This window comes from Astyanax mexicanus, chromosome 17 (genome assembly GCF_023375975.1).
Source record: "Astyanax mexicanus isolate ESR-SI-001 chromosome 17, AstMex3_surface, whole genome shotgun sequence".
NCBI classification, from domain to species: domain Eukaryota; kingdom Metazoa; phylum Chordata; class Actinopteri; order Characiformes; family Acestrorhamphidae; genus Astyanax; species Astyanax mexicanus.
Genome location: NC_064424.1, coordinates 17,036,868 through 17,050,813, shown reverse-complemented (window position 1 = coordinate 17,050,813; position 13,946 = coordinate 17,036,868). Strand labels below are relative to the sequence as shown.

General features: G+C 35.9%; 1 protein-coding gene across 2 annotated transcripts in view; it reads left to right on the top strand.

The window, feature by feature from the left end:
* Positions 1 to 10,664, top strand: part of pof1b (POF1B actin binding protein) — a 42,418-nt gene extending 31,754 nt beyond the window's left edge. Inside the window, exons 9-13 of one of the 2 annotated variants that reach the window (XM_007244445.4) lie at positions 1,134 to 1,253; positions 1,755 to 1,883; positions 2,499 to 2,569; positions 3,686 to 3,800; positions 5,560 to 10,664. In XM_007244445.4, the coding sequence (XP_007244507.3) occupies positions 1,134 to 1,253; positions 1,755 to 1,883; positions 2,499 to 2,569; positions 3,686 to 3,800; positions 5,560 to 5,565 (441 nt within the window). In that variant the 3' untranslated portion in view covers positions 5,566 to 10,664. Of the gene's footprint in view, positions 1 to 1,133; positions 1,254 to 1,754; positions 1,884 to 2,498; positions 2,570 to 3,685; positions 3,801 to 5,516 lie in introns of both variants that reach the window. The other variant, XM_007244444.4, reaches the window with a different exon arrangement.
* Positions 10,665 to 13,946: the final 3,282 nt, after the last annotated feature.

Genomic DNA, 13,946 nt, shown 5'->3' with positions numbered 1-13,946 from the left:
AGGAAAACCATAAACTGGAGACAGCTTGGTGAAAGCCCACAAGATTACAGTCTGTCTTTACTGCCTGTCCTTTTGTATGTGTGCCTTGTGTGTGTATGCGTCTTTGTGTGTGTTTCTTTTTGTTACTCCCTTTTAAGCTAGCTGTGTTCCAAAGCTTAGGCTGCAGTCATGGTAGGATTGGTCCTCCTTTTTAGTAGCCTATTGATCACATGTGAAACAGTCTAAAGAGGCTTTGTAGTGACGTCCCCAGTAAGGTTCTGCCTCTTGCAGTTGTAGTGAAAAATCATGTGCTTTTTCCTTTCTTTACAAAAAACACATTCTAAACGTAAATCTGACTTTCCAACTGAACTCAGGGCCAGGAAGGATACATCAGCTGTGCCCTCAAGATCTTTTTGAACGCCGGCTGCAGTTTGCGCATGTTTCCAGGATAAGGATGTCTTAATATTTTTATATTTTAGTCAAGTGAAGTGAAGTAGTTTTACTGTCAATACTGCATATGTACAGGACATACAGAGAATTGAAATTACGTTACTCTCCTTCCCAATTTTACAGCAAGTACAGATAATAGATATAATAAAAGAGAATCGGAGACACTATGAGTACAATACAGCAGGGACACAATAGACATACATGAGACAGAAACAAGGTGCAGTAGTGTGGGGGAGGAATAGATATATAAATATAAGTAAAAAAGAAATAGATATATAATATAAAAGCGTGGGAGACACTATATGTACAATACAACAAGACACAATAAACATACGTAAGACAATAGTGCAGTATTGATGGTGATTGAGATGGAATGACAGTATAAATAGTATATATCAGTAGTGCAAATATGGTATATGGTATATAGCTTAAGGCTGGTAAAGTGAATGAGTGCGTAAAGTTTAGGTGCTGAAAATAAGATCAGAGTTAGATTTAAGTTTCAAATTAGTTTACTTTACTGGAGGATAAAAACCTTTGGAGCATTTCTATTGATCTGTTTATTATTAAATTAATGCACAGTTTAAAGAACAAATGCTAGATTAATGATATGTAAGAATGTGTTTGTTAACAGGGAAGATATACATATAATAGCTATAAAACAAATATTTTTTAAGTATTTATGTGTATATGTGTATATTTTTCAGTTGGAGGGTCAGTGTAGTACGTCCACTCTGAACACCAAGACACAGGAGCTGTCCAGACATTACGAGCAGATGCTGAGCACTCTGCGAGAGGAGAAGGACAAGGAACTGAAGAACATGCGGGTGAGGCCAGCCAGGAGCTTGAGACAGTGTATTAGTTTGCAATAACAGTATTTATTACATGTAATTTATTACTCACTTTATTAAGGTGGCCAAGCTAGGATTATGAGGACCAGTACCTTTTTTATTTATAGGCCAGTTTATGCTTCTGCACTAAATCTGTGCCATAGCCTACGCATAAACGCATAACCTTTACAGTAGCCTGATAATAAGCACATCCACATTAATGCAGAACACAGTGCAGTGTTATTGCAGAGTGACTGAGACACTCTTAGATTTTATTAGATTAACACTGAAATATTTATTCAAGTCTCTGTCCATTTGACATAATTTAACTGTAAATACTATTCTGCTATTCTACTATACTATAATACCACTTTTCAACTATAAATACTGTTAAATGTTAAAGCAAGGAAGCTTTACAGTTTTATTTACAGGCAAATCCTAGCATATTTTAACTTGTGTGTGTGTGTGTGTGTCTCTGTGTCTGTGTGTGTGAGACAGTCTCAGCTGGTAAAGATCCAGACAGAATACAGTACAGAGCGTTCCAGTGATAAGAGCCTGCAACTGCGGATCACAGAGCTGCTGAGCACACTGGAGCAGCGCGAGTCTGTCATCAAACGGCAGGAGGAGGTCAGACACCTGCACACACACACTTTGTGATTACGCGGTTGTATATTACCCTGTTCATACATATGTGATTAAAAAAAGTCAAGTGAGCAGAATGATGACAGTCACAATTTGAAATACATGTCCATATAATTCAGCTACAGTTAATAGTCAAGACTTGGTTATAAAAAAAGATTCATTTTTTACATCATTACATTTTACAAAGTAAAATCCTAATCCTAAAAGTCTCTGGAGAATTTAAAGAAAAAAGCCCTATAAGTACTGCTTATAATATTTTTTGCTGATGGAAACATTCTTCTTATAATATATTTCATAATGTTCATCATTTATATACAGTAGATCTTAAGAAATATTCTCTCTAGTTTGCATAATTTGGGTATTTGTAATATTTAGAGCGACTGCAGAAACAAACAACCAGGCAACCCCCTAAGATTTTATAGCAACCACTTAACACAATACCACAACATATATACCTGTCTGGGTCTTAGTAATGCCCTAGCACTGCACTTATTACTTGTTGTTATAACGACCCTTAACAAGGTCAGTGAGTTTGGCTGACAACACTTCCCCCTCTTTCCTTAACACTTCTGACCTCTGACCCCTGGTGTGTGCTCCTAGGAGATCAGACGGCTCCAGCAGGAGAAGGTGGAGAGTTCCAAGAACGTCACCAAGACCATAATCACCAAACGGTAAGCAGACATGGGGAGTGTATGAGACGGTGTGTTCCAGGACATGTTGTTTAAGACACAATTACATGTCTATCACAGACACGCGGGGTGTAATTGTGTTTAAGGACATGTATTTATTTGACCTTGCAGTTTTCTGTATCTAAGACTGTTCTAAAATCACGTATAGACCAAATTAGAATGTTCTTTACACATGTCTACATGTGTTACACATTTTTAAAGGGGGATTTTTAGTTACCCAGTTAACTTCCATAAGTTTAAAGTTCATTTCTGGCAAATATGAAGGTCTCTTCTCTTATTAGACAAAATTGACTTATCAAACCCAAGTCCTGTTTTGCAAAAAAAAAACAGTAGAAAACAAAAGAATTTAGATTTGCGAATATTATCAAGTAAAATTCTATACATGAAGTTTGGAAACTCTTTTGATATGAAAGAGGTACATAATATAAGAGTCTTCTGATTTATAATCATAAGATTACTGAAAGTACTCTAGTTCATCCAGTATTATGGTAAAAAAATATTGTATCTTTGGTTTTGTATTATAACAATGAGTGTGTTTATCTGCAATTCATAATGCAATTATATAGCAGCCATGTAAACAGCATACTTTAATTTTTTAACTCAGAGTAATCTAAATTAGGTCTAAATATCAGGATAAGAAAAATGAGCTGCCTCTATACTCTTAACTGGAGTATAATCAGATTTCTTAGTCATGTGTAAATGTGCGCATGTGTTAAAAAAACTGACCCCGGGTCCTGAAAATAAGCGAACATCTTTTAAAATAGCACCCGAGAATGAATAAAAAAAAGCTATATAAGCTTTAAATAAGCTTCATCTACTAGCTGATATATGCTCAAATTGTGTTAAAACACAGTATGAAGGTTTTGTGTGACTTTTTTTTTTTTTTTTTTTTTTTTTGAGTTTTCCCATTATCTGATTACACAAACTGATGTTTTGCAGCAATCGGATTAAGAAGTGTATGTACACACAATCAGTATGTAGTTCGTACATACTACTTCAGTGGTGTGTCATTTTTTTATTTTTATTTTCTGTTCTGATAAAAGAGAAATAAAACAGTCTGTCAAAGAGAAACGCTGTGACCTCTCCTCTCTGACACAGATACAGAAACCAGTACCCTATACTGGGTCTGCTGAGTGATGACTACCAGGTCACATCGCCTGTCAAAGAGGCCAAGACCATCGTCATCGAGAGGACGGGAGAGATGATCAAACAGGTACTGTAGAAAGTTAAACCGTCTGGATTAGATTGAGATTTACTTAAAATATAGATTTGCAATATTCTTAGAAAGTTACATAGGGAGATAAAATGCTATAAAGTGAACAGTATCGCACAGAACTAACGCAGAGTAAACAGCTCAGAAAACAATGCTTACAGTTTAGGAGCCAGGTAGTATAGTTGTAAGAGTTTACCTAAGGTAGCCTAGGCAAGACAATACAGATACCTTCCTATGTAAAACTAATCTCATAAGAGTCGGGCTAAAGACACAAAGTCATTAGAGTTACTTTCTCCCACAATACTGCTTCTGCAGCAGACTAATTACCCTGCTGACTGAAAGGCTTGATTGACTAATGTATTTGTTTGCTAATACTACTAAAGGTTATTTTAGGTTTAGCCACATTGAGATGTTCATTGTGTATTGAAGTTACATTGGATCATTAGATGAAAGATGTTAATCTAGATAGATAGATAGATAGATAGATAGATAGATAGATAGATAGATAGATAGATAGATAGATAGATAGATAGATAGATAGATAGATAGATAGATAGATAGATAGATAGATAGATAGATAGATAGATAGATAGATAGATAGATAGATAGATAGATAGATAGATAGATAGATAGATAGATTTTCTTTTTACTTAGCACTAGAGGGCAGGCCTGAGTAATCCAGTCCTCAGAAAGCTTCTGAGAAATGCCCCATAATTAATATATATAATATTAACATTATACAAAAATATAGTATTAGAATATAATAATATCAAATTGGAATATTTTTTTGTTTACATTGACATCTATTTAGACCTGCCATGATAATTATTTTATCATTGTTTTATTTATTTATACTAAAATTATGTTTTTATATTCCAAAAGCAAAGTTGCAAAAGGTGCAGTTGCATTTTTATTATATTATATTATCATTATATAGTTGGCATACAGTTGTCTTAAAATTTCAAAAATATTGTGCATCACAATCTGTCCCCAGTATATTGCAGAAACATCTATATAAAAATTTAGTTATTGTGACGGGATTAAGTGTGATAGTTTTATTATACTGTTATATTATCATTATATGATTGCCATAAAATTGTCTTAAAAAACAATTTAATAGTATTATTTCTCAATTATCTCTGGAACAAAAAAAAAAATCATCCAATAAAAAAAGAGTTATCCTGACAGTAGAGCGTTACAGTATTTCAATAATAAGGCAGTTATGACGATTTAATGTTCCATTGATTGTAACTTCTATTAAATGTTAAGATGTTTTTTTTTTTCTCTCTTCTCCTTAATTTTTTTTTGGTTTTGGAGATACAAGATTTTTGCATGACAGCAACAATAAATTGTATTGTTTATGAGACTAATTTGTAGACAGTTATGTGAGTAGCATATAAACTGTACACACAGAAGCAGAAAGCTGCCATATTTCACTTGACACAAATTTTTCTTCTAGACCAGCACAGGCATGTTTTGATGGTCAAGCTAAGAATGCTGTCAGCATGTAATCTAATAATAAATCCTGCTGTCAGATTCTGCTGCTTAAAACTCCTCAAGCTTTTCTGAAAGGTCACCACCATGACCATTTACGACCTGACTACCTGAAGGACGGGATTTTTGAAATATGATTTTTTTATTAGAATTGTGGAGAAATGAAAAATGAGGTACTGTTAAAGCTGTCATGAACACTGTGTTCTGTTCTGTTTTGGGCAGGAAATCATTACCACGCCCTAAAGAAAATGCTTCTCTCTGACAGGAATGAACACGAGGAAGATCCAGAAGCCTCTCCCCTGCTTCCTAACCCTTCCCCTCTCCCTCCCTCCTTCCCTCCTTCCCTTCCCTCCCTCGCTTTCTCCCTTCTCCCTCCCCTGCATGCTGTTCTTCCGGTTACTCCAGGGCTCTATATAGAGTGGTGGTGGTTCCAGCCTAATTGTGGAGGATGAGGTAAAATGGGAGTCAAAGCATCTAAAAGCACAGAGTAATGGTGTGGAGGCCCACATTTTTACAAGCATTTAACAGCATATCATGCTTAGAGGAGACATTTGGATTTGGGTGTATTGCTGCTTCACGCTGAGGAAAGGGCTGTGCTGATGCGTTGGCTTGCTTGACATTGGCTAACCTGAGTTACCCTGCATTCACACTAGCAGACGAAATATAGCAACAAGCAACCAGTCATTTTCTATGAGTGCAGTGGCAACAAGTGGCAACAAACTGCGACAGAGCGACAAATCAAGATCAAATCTCACAGTACAGTAAACCAACTGTCCATACAAATACAAAGCTTAAATACACAAGTTTTCCCAGATTTGTCCAAAAGTTAGCAATCTAGCATGCCATGAATTAAAGCCTGTGCATTGGAGGCAGAAATTAGATATTATCTATATTTATCATGATAGGGAATGTTTCAATATTTCTTTTCGATATCTCATGATCACTCAGAACCTGCCCAAAGGCCGCATTGAACTGTCAGTAAAATCACAGGTATTTTGAGCTTCATAACTGAATAAATGTTCAGTCATGAAAAATCGAGGAATTTGAACATAGCAATTTCCAGTCATGGATACATTTTGGAAAAATAAAAACACCCATAAAGTTTTGGGGAAGTCGTCTTTTTTTCTGTTTATGGACTGAGATAAAAAAAAATTAGAAAAGCTGTTTTGGATCTAAAAAATAAGTACAGTCAATTACAATAAATTACAGTCCAGTCAGGTGGCTCCAAGTGGTCCAGCGGGCTAAGCGCTGCCACCATGTTAAGGAGATCTCCAGTTCGAATCCTGTTCATGTAGCTTGCCTACCGTAGAGCACAATTGGTCTTGCTCTCTCTGGGTGGGCAGATGACTCTCTTTCCCCACATCACGCCAAAAGGGTGATGTCGATCAGCACATCAGCTTCTGTGAACTGATGTATCGGAACCGAGTCGCTGTGCTTTCCTCTGAGTGGGCTGTGATGCAATGGCAATGGCTGACTACACATATAACTGACAACACCCTCCTGGTGTTGAGGCATCAATTCTGATAGGGGGAGTGTAAATGTGTAAATTAGGAAGAAAATGGGGTAAAAAGTAGAAAAAAGTCCCACCATATAATCGCGTTTTACATGATGCATCTTCGGACATATACAGGTAACAAATGAGACAAACTTGGAGAGACGTAAGCGATGTGTCTTCTGCCAATGTGAACGCAGGGTTAGTGTGTCATATAGCTCAATCAAATTTTTCAATTCCAATCCATCAAGTCCTTACTGAGCTATATAACGTTCTTGGTAGTGTTGAAACAGATTTGGTGCACCTCGTCATGCTTCGAGCCACCACAACCCTACCAGCCACTGGTCGGCACTACTGTAAGCATGTATGTAAGCACGGACAGTGCACTCTGTAACGTGACCGTGTCTGTACCTTGCTTCGGTAAGGATCACGGTAATCTGTCTTGGTTGCTTTCCTTTTTTTTACTGATGTATTTTATTTTGTTCTTTCTGTTAATTGACAACACTGCTGTAGGGGTGTATAGGTATAAGGTAGTGTAACCTGGTGATGGGACATTTGCATTTTGCTATGTAGCAACAGTGGTTGAAGTTGCATGTGGCGATGAATTGACTATCCTATCACTAAAATAAAATAATAAAAAAATGGATTACTGGGCTGAGGAATGAGGGTATTTAACAATATTTTATTTTTTAACAACTGAATTTTATTGAATGCCATCTAATCTTTTGGTTAAGGTGTCATTATTATTTTTTTATATAGCATCTGAGAAATCTGGTTTAATTCCTACCAAGAAAAGTTGGTAGCTAGAGTAACCTGCATCTGTAACCATCCATCCAATTGGAGACTTTGGGCAAATTCACACCTGTAGTTTCTCTAGTCCAAGTCAGTTGAATCAGTTGATGAGTTTGTTTATTTAGAGCATTTTCTCCCTTGGTTTGGTTTGTTTTCACACAGGTACAAACCTAAATGCACTAAACTATGCCCCCCAAAAAACGTGAGCACAATGTCTTCTCTGATTGGGAGCAAGAAAGTAAATATAGCTCGATCACATTCACACAGAATCACATTCTCACCACAAACAAACTGCTTCAGCGTTAATTTTGAACTAGACCCAGACCCAGTTCATATTGGCTTTAAGCTTAAATTTAGTCTGTGGGAACTGGCATGCAGTTCTCCAAGTTAATAGTATCTTTTAAAATTCCCTGTTTTTTGACCTTCTCCACCAGTCCTACATACTGCTTTTGGACAACTGTGTCACTCCTGGTGCAAAAATTCAAGCACTTTAGTTTGGTTTGATGGCTTGTGATCATCCATCTTCCTCTTGATTATGTTCCAGAGGTTTTCAATTTGGTAAAATTAAAGAAACTCGTCATTTGTAAATGGTCACTTTTTGTTTTTTTCCAGAGCTGTATATTACACACAAGATTCATTAAAACAATGATTTTGGATTTTAAGAGGGCTGCACGGTGCTGCAATGCACGGCACATCCAGTGTGATATCACCATTAAGCTAATAAAATCATGTGTAAAGCAGATATCTGGCATAGTTTCTCAGAATCCTCACTTATTTATATTAAAGAGACTGTGGCTTTAGGTTTCATAGTATGTACTATAGTTTTTTATTCTGGATCTAAAACAGGTTTACATTAGTTTACTGAGAGCAGAAACCACTTAATTAGAGGAGATATCAGGTCCTTGAATGTTCACGACCTTCTGGTATACCCGATTTTTCAATTTATTCTTCATATGTAAATCAAAATGTGAAATCAAATATGATCAAGCATGATTTACTAAACACTTTCAATTTGATTAGATTTTGCCTGCTTTGAAAATGTCTGATTTGGACGCAAATAGTTTTAATCAAAAATATTGTTTGGTGACGCGCAGTGAATATTGATTGGTTGGTGTGGTGCAGTGGATAACACCAGTACCAGACGGTAAACTACCACACCATGAGGGAAACTACAAGTTGATTCCCAGCCTGCGAGACTTTGCTGCTTTGCTACACCAGTAAGAATCCTTGGACACTTCTAAGACTCCTCTAACACTACATTGGCCCACTTCTGTAATATGAATAACCATATTGTCCTTATCTGAAAGTCACTTTGGACAAGAGCATCAGCTAAATGTATCAAAGGGAAATGTAAATATCATATTTCATCCCCCACCTCCAACCTACAATAACCCATCACTGATGATAAATGTCCAACCAGGGATCCACTCAGATACTGTTTTTTTATTATTATTATCGAATGTGTCACGGTACATAAAGATGTTAAAATGTTATTTTTTTGATGCACACTGATTAATAGCGCATATTTCAATTGTTTTTCATGTAATAAATGTACAGGGAGCTATCGGATGTGTGAAGCCTGGGGTAAATGCATTTTTTTTTTTGTTGGGGTGATTGATGTTCCTGTGTGAAACTCTCTGGTTGTAAAAGAGAGACGAGTGAAGAGAAGGATTAGCACTGGTATAATGAGGAAGATCACTACACTAAACACTACTTACTAACAACCTTTTAGCTAAAGCTGAATTTGACCTGTGCTGATGTTCTAGTGATTTAACCCTTTCAGACCCTGCGTCAATTACAATGGACACCATGTAATTCCTTTTTTAAATGTTTTGTTGCATAAATCATAAATCAGCCAGTGAAAGAGTAACTTAGCCCCGCCTACTGCACTGTACAAAAAAAGAAATGTGCAAATCAGTGATTAGGGCATGTCAGCACAACAGAACAAATTCTAAAAATTATCGTGTTTAGAAATAAACATTTTAGTTAAATACATTTACTTTAATATAGATTTTATATTAGAATTAGGTCTGTCACAATACAATTTTTTGCAAACGATATGTTGTCCCAGAATTTATTGAGATAAACGATATTGTAGACCTTTCAAGACTATTAAATGGCACTTATATAATGACAACACCCTTTTAAAAGGGGGGTCACATATTAACATTGGTGAAGAGTTAGCTACATTACCGAGAACTAAGGTTAGCAAAGAGCTAGCTAACATTAACGGCAAGCTAGCTAGCATACTAGCATTAGCAGTGAGCTAGCTAAGATTAGCGGTCAGCTAGCTAACATTAGTGGTGAGCTAGCTAACATACTAACATTAGCAATGAGCTAGCTAAGATTAGCAGTCAGCTAGCTAACATTAGTGGTGAGCTAGCTAACATACTAACATTAGCAGTTAGCTATCTAACAATAACGGCAAGCTAATTAACATATTGACATTAGCAGCAAGCCAGCTAATATTAGTGGCGAGCTAGCTAACATTAGCAGTGAGCTAGCGAACATACTAATATTAGCAGAAAGCTAGGTAACATTAGCAGCGAGCTAGCTAACATACTAACGTTAGCGGTGAGCGTTCTTTCATTATTCTTTGGGGTTCCTATGGTTTAACATAATGCAACTTACATATCTTTTGTTGGCTCTGTTCTGCTTCATAATGGAACAAAAAAAAACAAAACAAATGGGAAACATTAAGTTTGGATTTCCAATACAATAAATTGTTTTCTACCAAAGAAATGATGACTTAATTTTTGGGTCTTGAGTTATATTATATTATATTATATTAAGTTATATTTATTGAGGTCCTAAAAAGTCTTAAAAAGCATTAAATTGAACTTTAAATACTGTGCAAGAACCCTGTAGAGGGCATTTTTTTTCCTAACAAAGGTACGTTTTAAGTTCATTTACTCCCTGTGTCACAATATATGTGCGTTTTTTGTGCAAACACAATGAACAATATCCCGATTATTGAAATGATTGAGGTTGTGTCCATTTATTGAAAGAAAAGTCTATAATGTAATTAATGTGACAGCCAGGCCTAATTAGAATAGTAGTTTCTTTTTCTTTTTTCTTTTTTTTTTGCAATACAGACAAAAAAAAACATTAATATGTTTCCATAACTGGAACATAATTCAGGTCTGAAAGGTTTAAGGTCCAAATGAATCTTCAGTGTTCCAGTTTTAGTCCACATCCTTCCTCCTCTCTTCTGCGGCTCCTTTATAGGAAATTGCATTTTCACAGAATTCAGATTGTGATAAGATTCTCAGTAAGCTGAACTAGATTGAGCAATATATATTGTGGAATTTTGCCACATTTTCCATTCACAACCTCCCAGAGTATGTGTTTAATGTGTTTTTTCTTTCTTTCTTTCTTTTTTTTTGTTAAAGTGTGTGTGTGTTTATAATAAACAATAATTGAGCATGCATAAATCATATGACTCTTTTCTGTCTTTTAACTATTTAAATTTTATTGTATTTTAATAACCATGTTTTTTTTTTGTTTTTTACATTGGCACCAGAGGGCACCACACGCTCATGTATTCTGTGTTTCAGGACAGCGAGAGAGCAGCAGGAGTGCAGGCTTTCTATCTGCATGAATGAGGTCATTATAACTGGCAAGGGCACATTTGGCTGGCCACCATTTTGATTCATTCACAGCTTCAGATCACTCAGCTGCCCTGCCACTCCCATCAGGAAGCAGTGGTTTGTAAAGCCAATGCAGGTTAAATATGTGTACAATTTCATAATAGATTTTACGTAGAAATATTTAATTGCCAAATTCATTATTATATTTATATAATTTAAAATTTTAAGTATGTTTTTTTTTTAATACAGTACTTTGTCATTTAATGTTTTATTTTTGAATTTCTTAAGTCATCCAGACTATGAAGTAACGTACAGCTCTGGAAAAAAATAAGAGACCACCTAATAATGATATTTTCCCTTGATTTTACCAAATTAAAAGCCTCTGGAATATAATCAAGAGGAAGATTGATGATCACAAGCCATCAAACCGAAGTTTTGCACCAGGAGTGGCATAAAGTTATTCAAAAGCAGTGTGTAAGATTGGTGGAGGCGACCATGCCAAGATTCATGAAAACTATGATTAAAATCCTCCAAATATTGAAAAAAAAATATGAATATGAACTTGTTTTCTCAGTTCTCACTTAAAACTGCTTGTTTAATTTACTCAGGTTATATTTGTCTGGTATTAAAATGTGTTTGGTATTATGTAAGTATGATGAAAAAAAAGGGCCAATGCTTTTTTTTTTTTTTTTAAACCAGCACTGTATGTCAGTAACCAAACATTTGATTCTACTCTATATTGACTTTCTCATACAGCTCTTGAAAAAACTAAGAGACCATTTCAGTTTCTATTTATAGGTATATTTTTTTACTAAAATGAACATTGTTGTTTTATTCTATAAACTACAGGCAACATTTCTCCCAAATTCCACAAAAACATTGTCATTTAGAGCATTTATTTGCAGAAAATGAGAAATGGCTGAAATAACAAAAAATATGCATAGCTTTCAGACCTCAAATAATGCAAATAAAACAAGTTCATATTCATAAAGTTTTAAGAGTACAGAAATCAATATTTGGTAGAATAACCCTGGTTTTTAATCACAGTTTTCATGCATTTTCGCATGTTCTCCTCCACCAGTCTTACACACTGCTTTTGGATAACTTTGTCACTTTATGTCTGCTGCAAAAATTTAAGCAGGTCAGCTTGGTTTGATGGCTTGTGCTCATTCAGCTTCCTCTTGATTATATTCCAGAGGTTTTCAATTCGATGAAATCAAAGAAACTCATCATCATTAGGAGGTCTCTTATTTTTTTTAGAGTTAAAAAATCTGGAGTTAAACAAAAATGTGTGAAAGTGTTAAATTGTTTGAGTTTATTCTCCAACTTAAACTAGAACTTGGGTTTAGGGGAACTCTTTGGTGGTGTAGTATTTCAGAGTTTTTTCCAAGGTGTTGAGGAGCGTGACTGAACTCTGTAATGGGTGTGTCCCCCAATCCTAGCTTACCATCAGTGTGTAGTTTTTTCCCACCAGGGCTCCTTCCATGGGGTATTTCATGATATTTTATATAATGGTTGTTTGCCTAGCCCATGTGTTGCTGGCTGTAAGAGCAAGTTACCATCTTCTGCACTGTTAAGCGTGACAAAGTGCTGGTAATGCACTAAGAACTATAATGCAAGATTAAAGTTGCCACGCAATGAAAATATTTAAACTGGTTTACACTTGTTGAGTATGAAATTCTTATTGTAATCAGTAATGATGGTTTTTTGTTGCCATTTTTACTCCTAAGTGTTCCAGGGTTTTAAAATATTACAATGTTTTAAAAAAAAAAATAATATAATTTTAATAACACTTTTTTTATTAATTGTTAACACTGTGAAGGAGTTTAAGGTAAAATTAACTCTGGCTGAGAGCTGTATTTTACTCTAGATGGGATAAATATTTTAACTCCCACAACAGTTCAGATTTAACTTCTGGACAGAGTTAAAAGGCCAACTCCCAGAAAAGAGTTAATTTAACTCTGTGTATTCGATGGTCACGCATATACACTTAAAATGAGTTGCTATTAACTCTCAGGGAGTTTATTACAAAAAAATAATAATTTGCTGTGCAGAGCTGTATGTTATTATTTGTTGCCATTGCTAAACTCATCTTGCACTTGTTTGTGTTGGTTTAGTGTCCTAAAGTGTCCTGGTGGCTTGTGTGAGATTAGCATAAGGATTTAGGGCAGACAACTATCTGTATGTTTTAAAATTGGACTGCCGTAGCTATTTTACATGCTTGCTGTCATTAAGTACATAGTGTTTCTGAACGATGGTGCATCTGTTGTTCTCTGTAACTGTACATCACTCGACAACACCTAAAATCTCGAATGCGTTCCCCCCCTGTCAATTTATCCCGCTTGCTTTCTGATGAGGGAAATATTATAGGGCTTTAGTTTGCTTAGTCAAAGTCTCTCTCTCTCTCTCTCTCTCTCTCTCTCTCGGCCGTGCCGTGCTTTGCTATGGGAGAGCAGTGTATGAGCTGAGAGGCGAGCAGGCTTAGTAATGGGAAGGCATTGATTATGGCTGATAATTCAGGGCTTTGATGTGGATAATGCAGCCTCTCTCTTCCTGCGCTGGCCATGCACTCCCTGCCCCTGGGGCCACAGAGGATATTGGGTTTACAGACACTGCTTTCTCTCTCTCAGTCTCTACTCTATCGCTTCCTCTCTCGCTCTATCCCTTCGTTCGCTCGCTCACAGTGTTTGGGACATTGTTCTGTCACGACTCTTTAATCGACTTGCTTAAGATTACGTCTTGAAAAAGTTGCCCATTCTTTCCTGTACTCTTATGCAT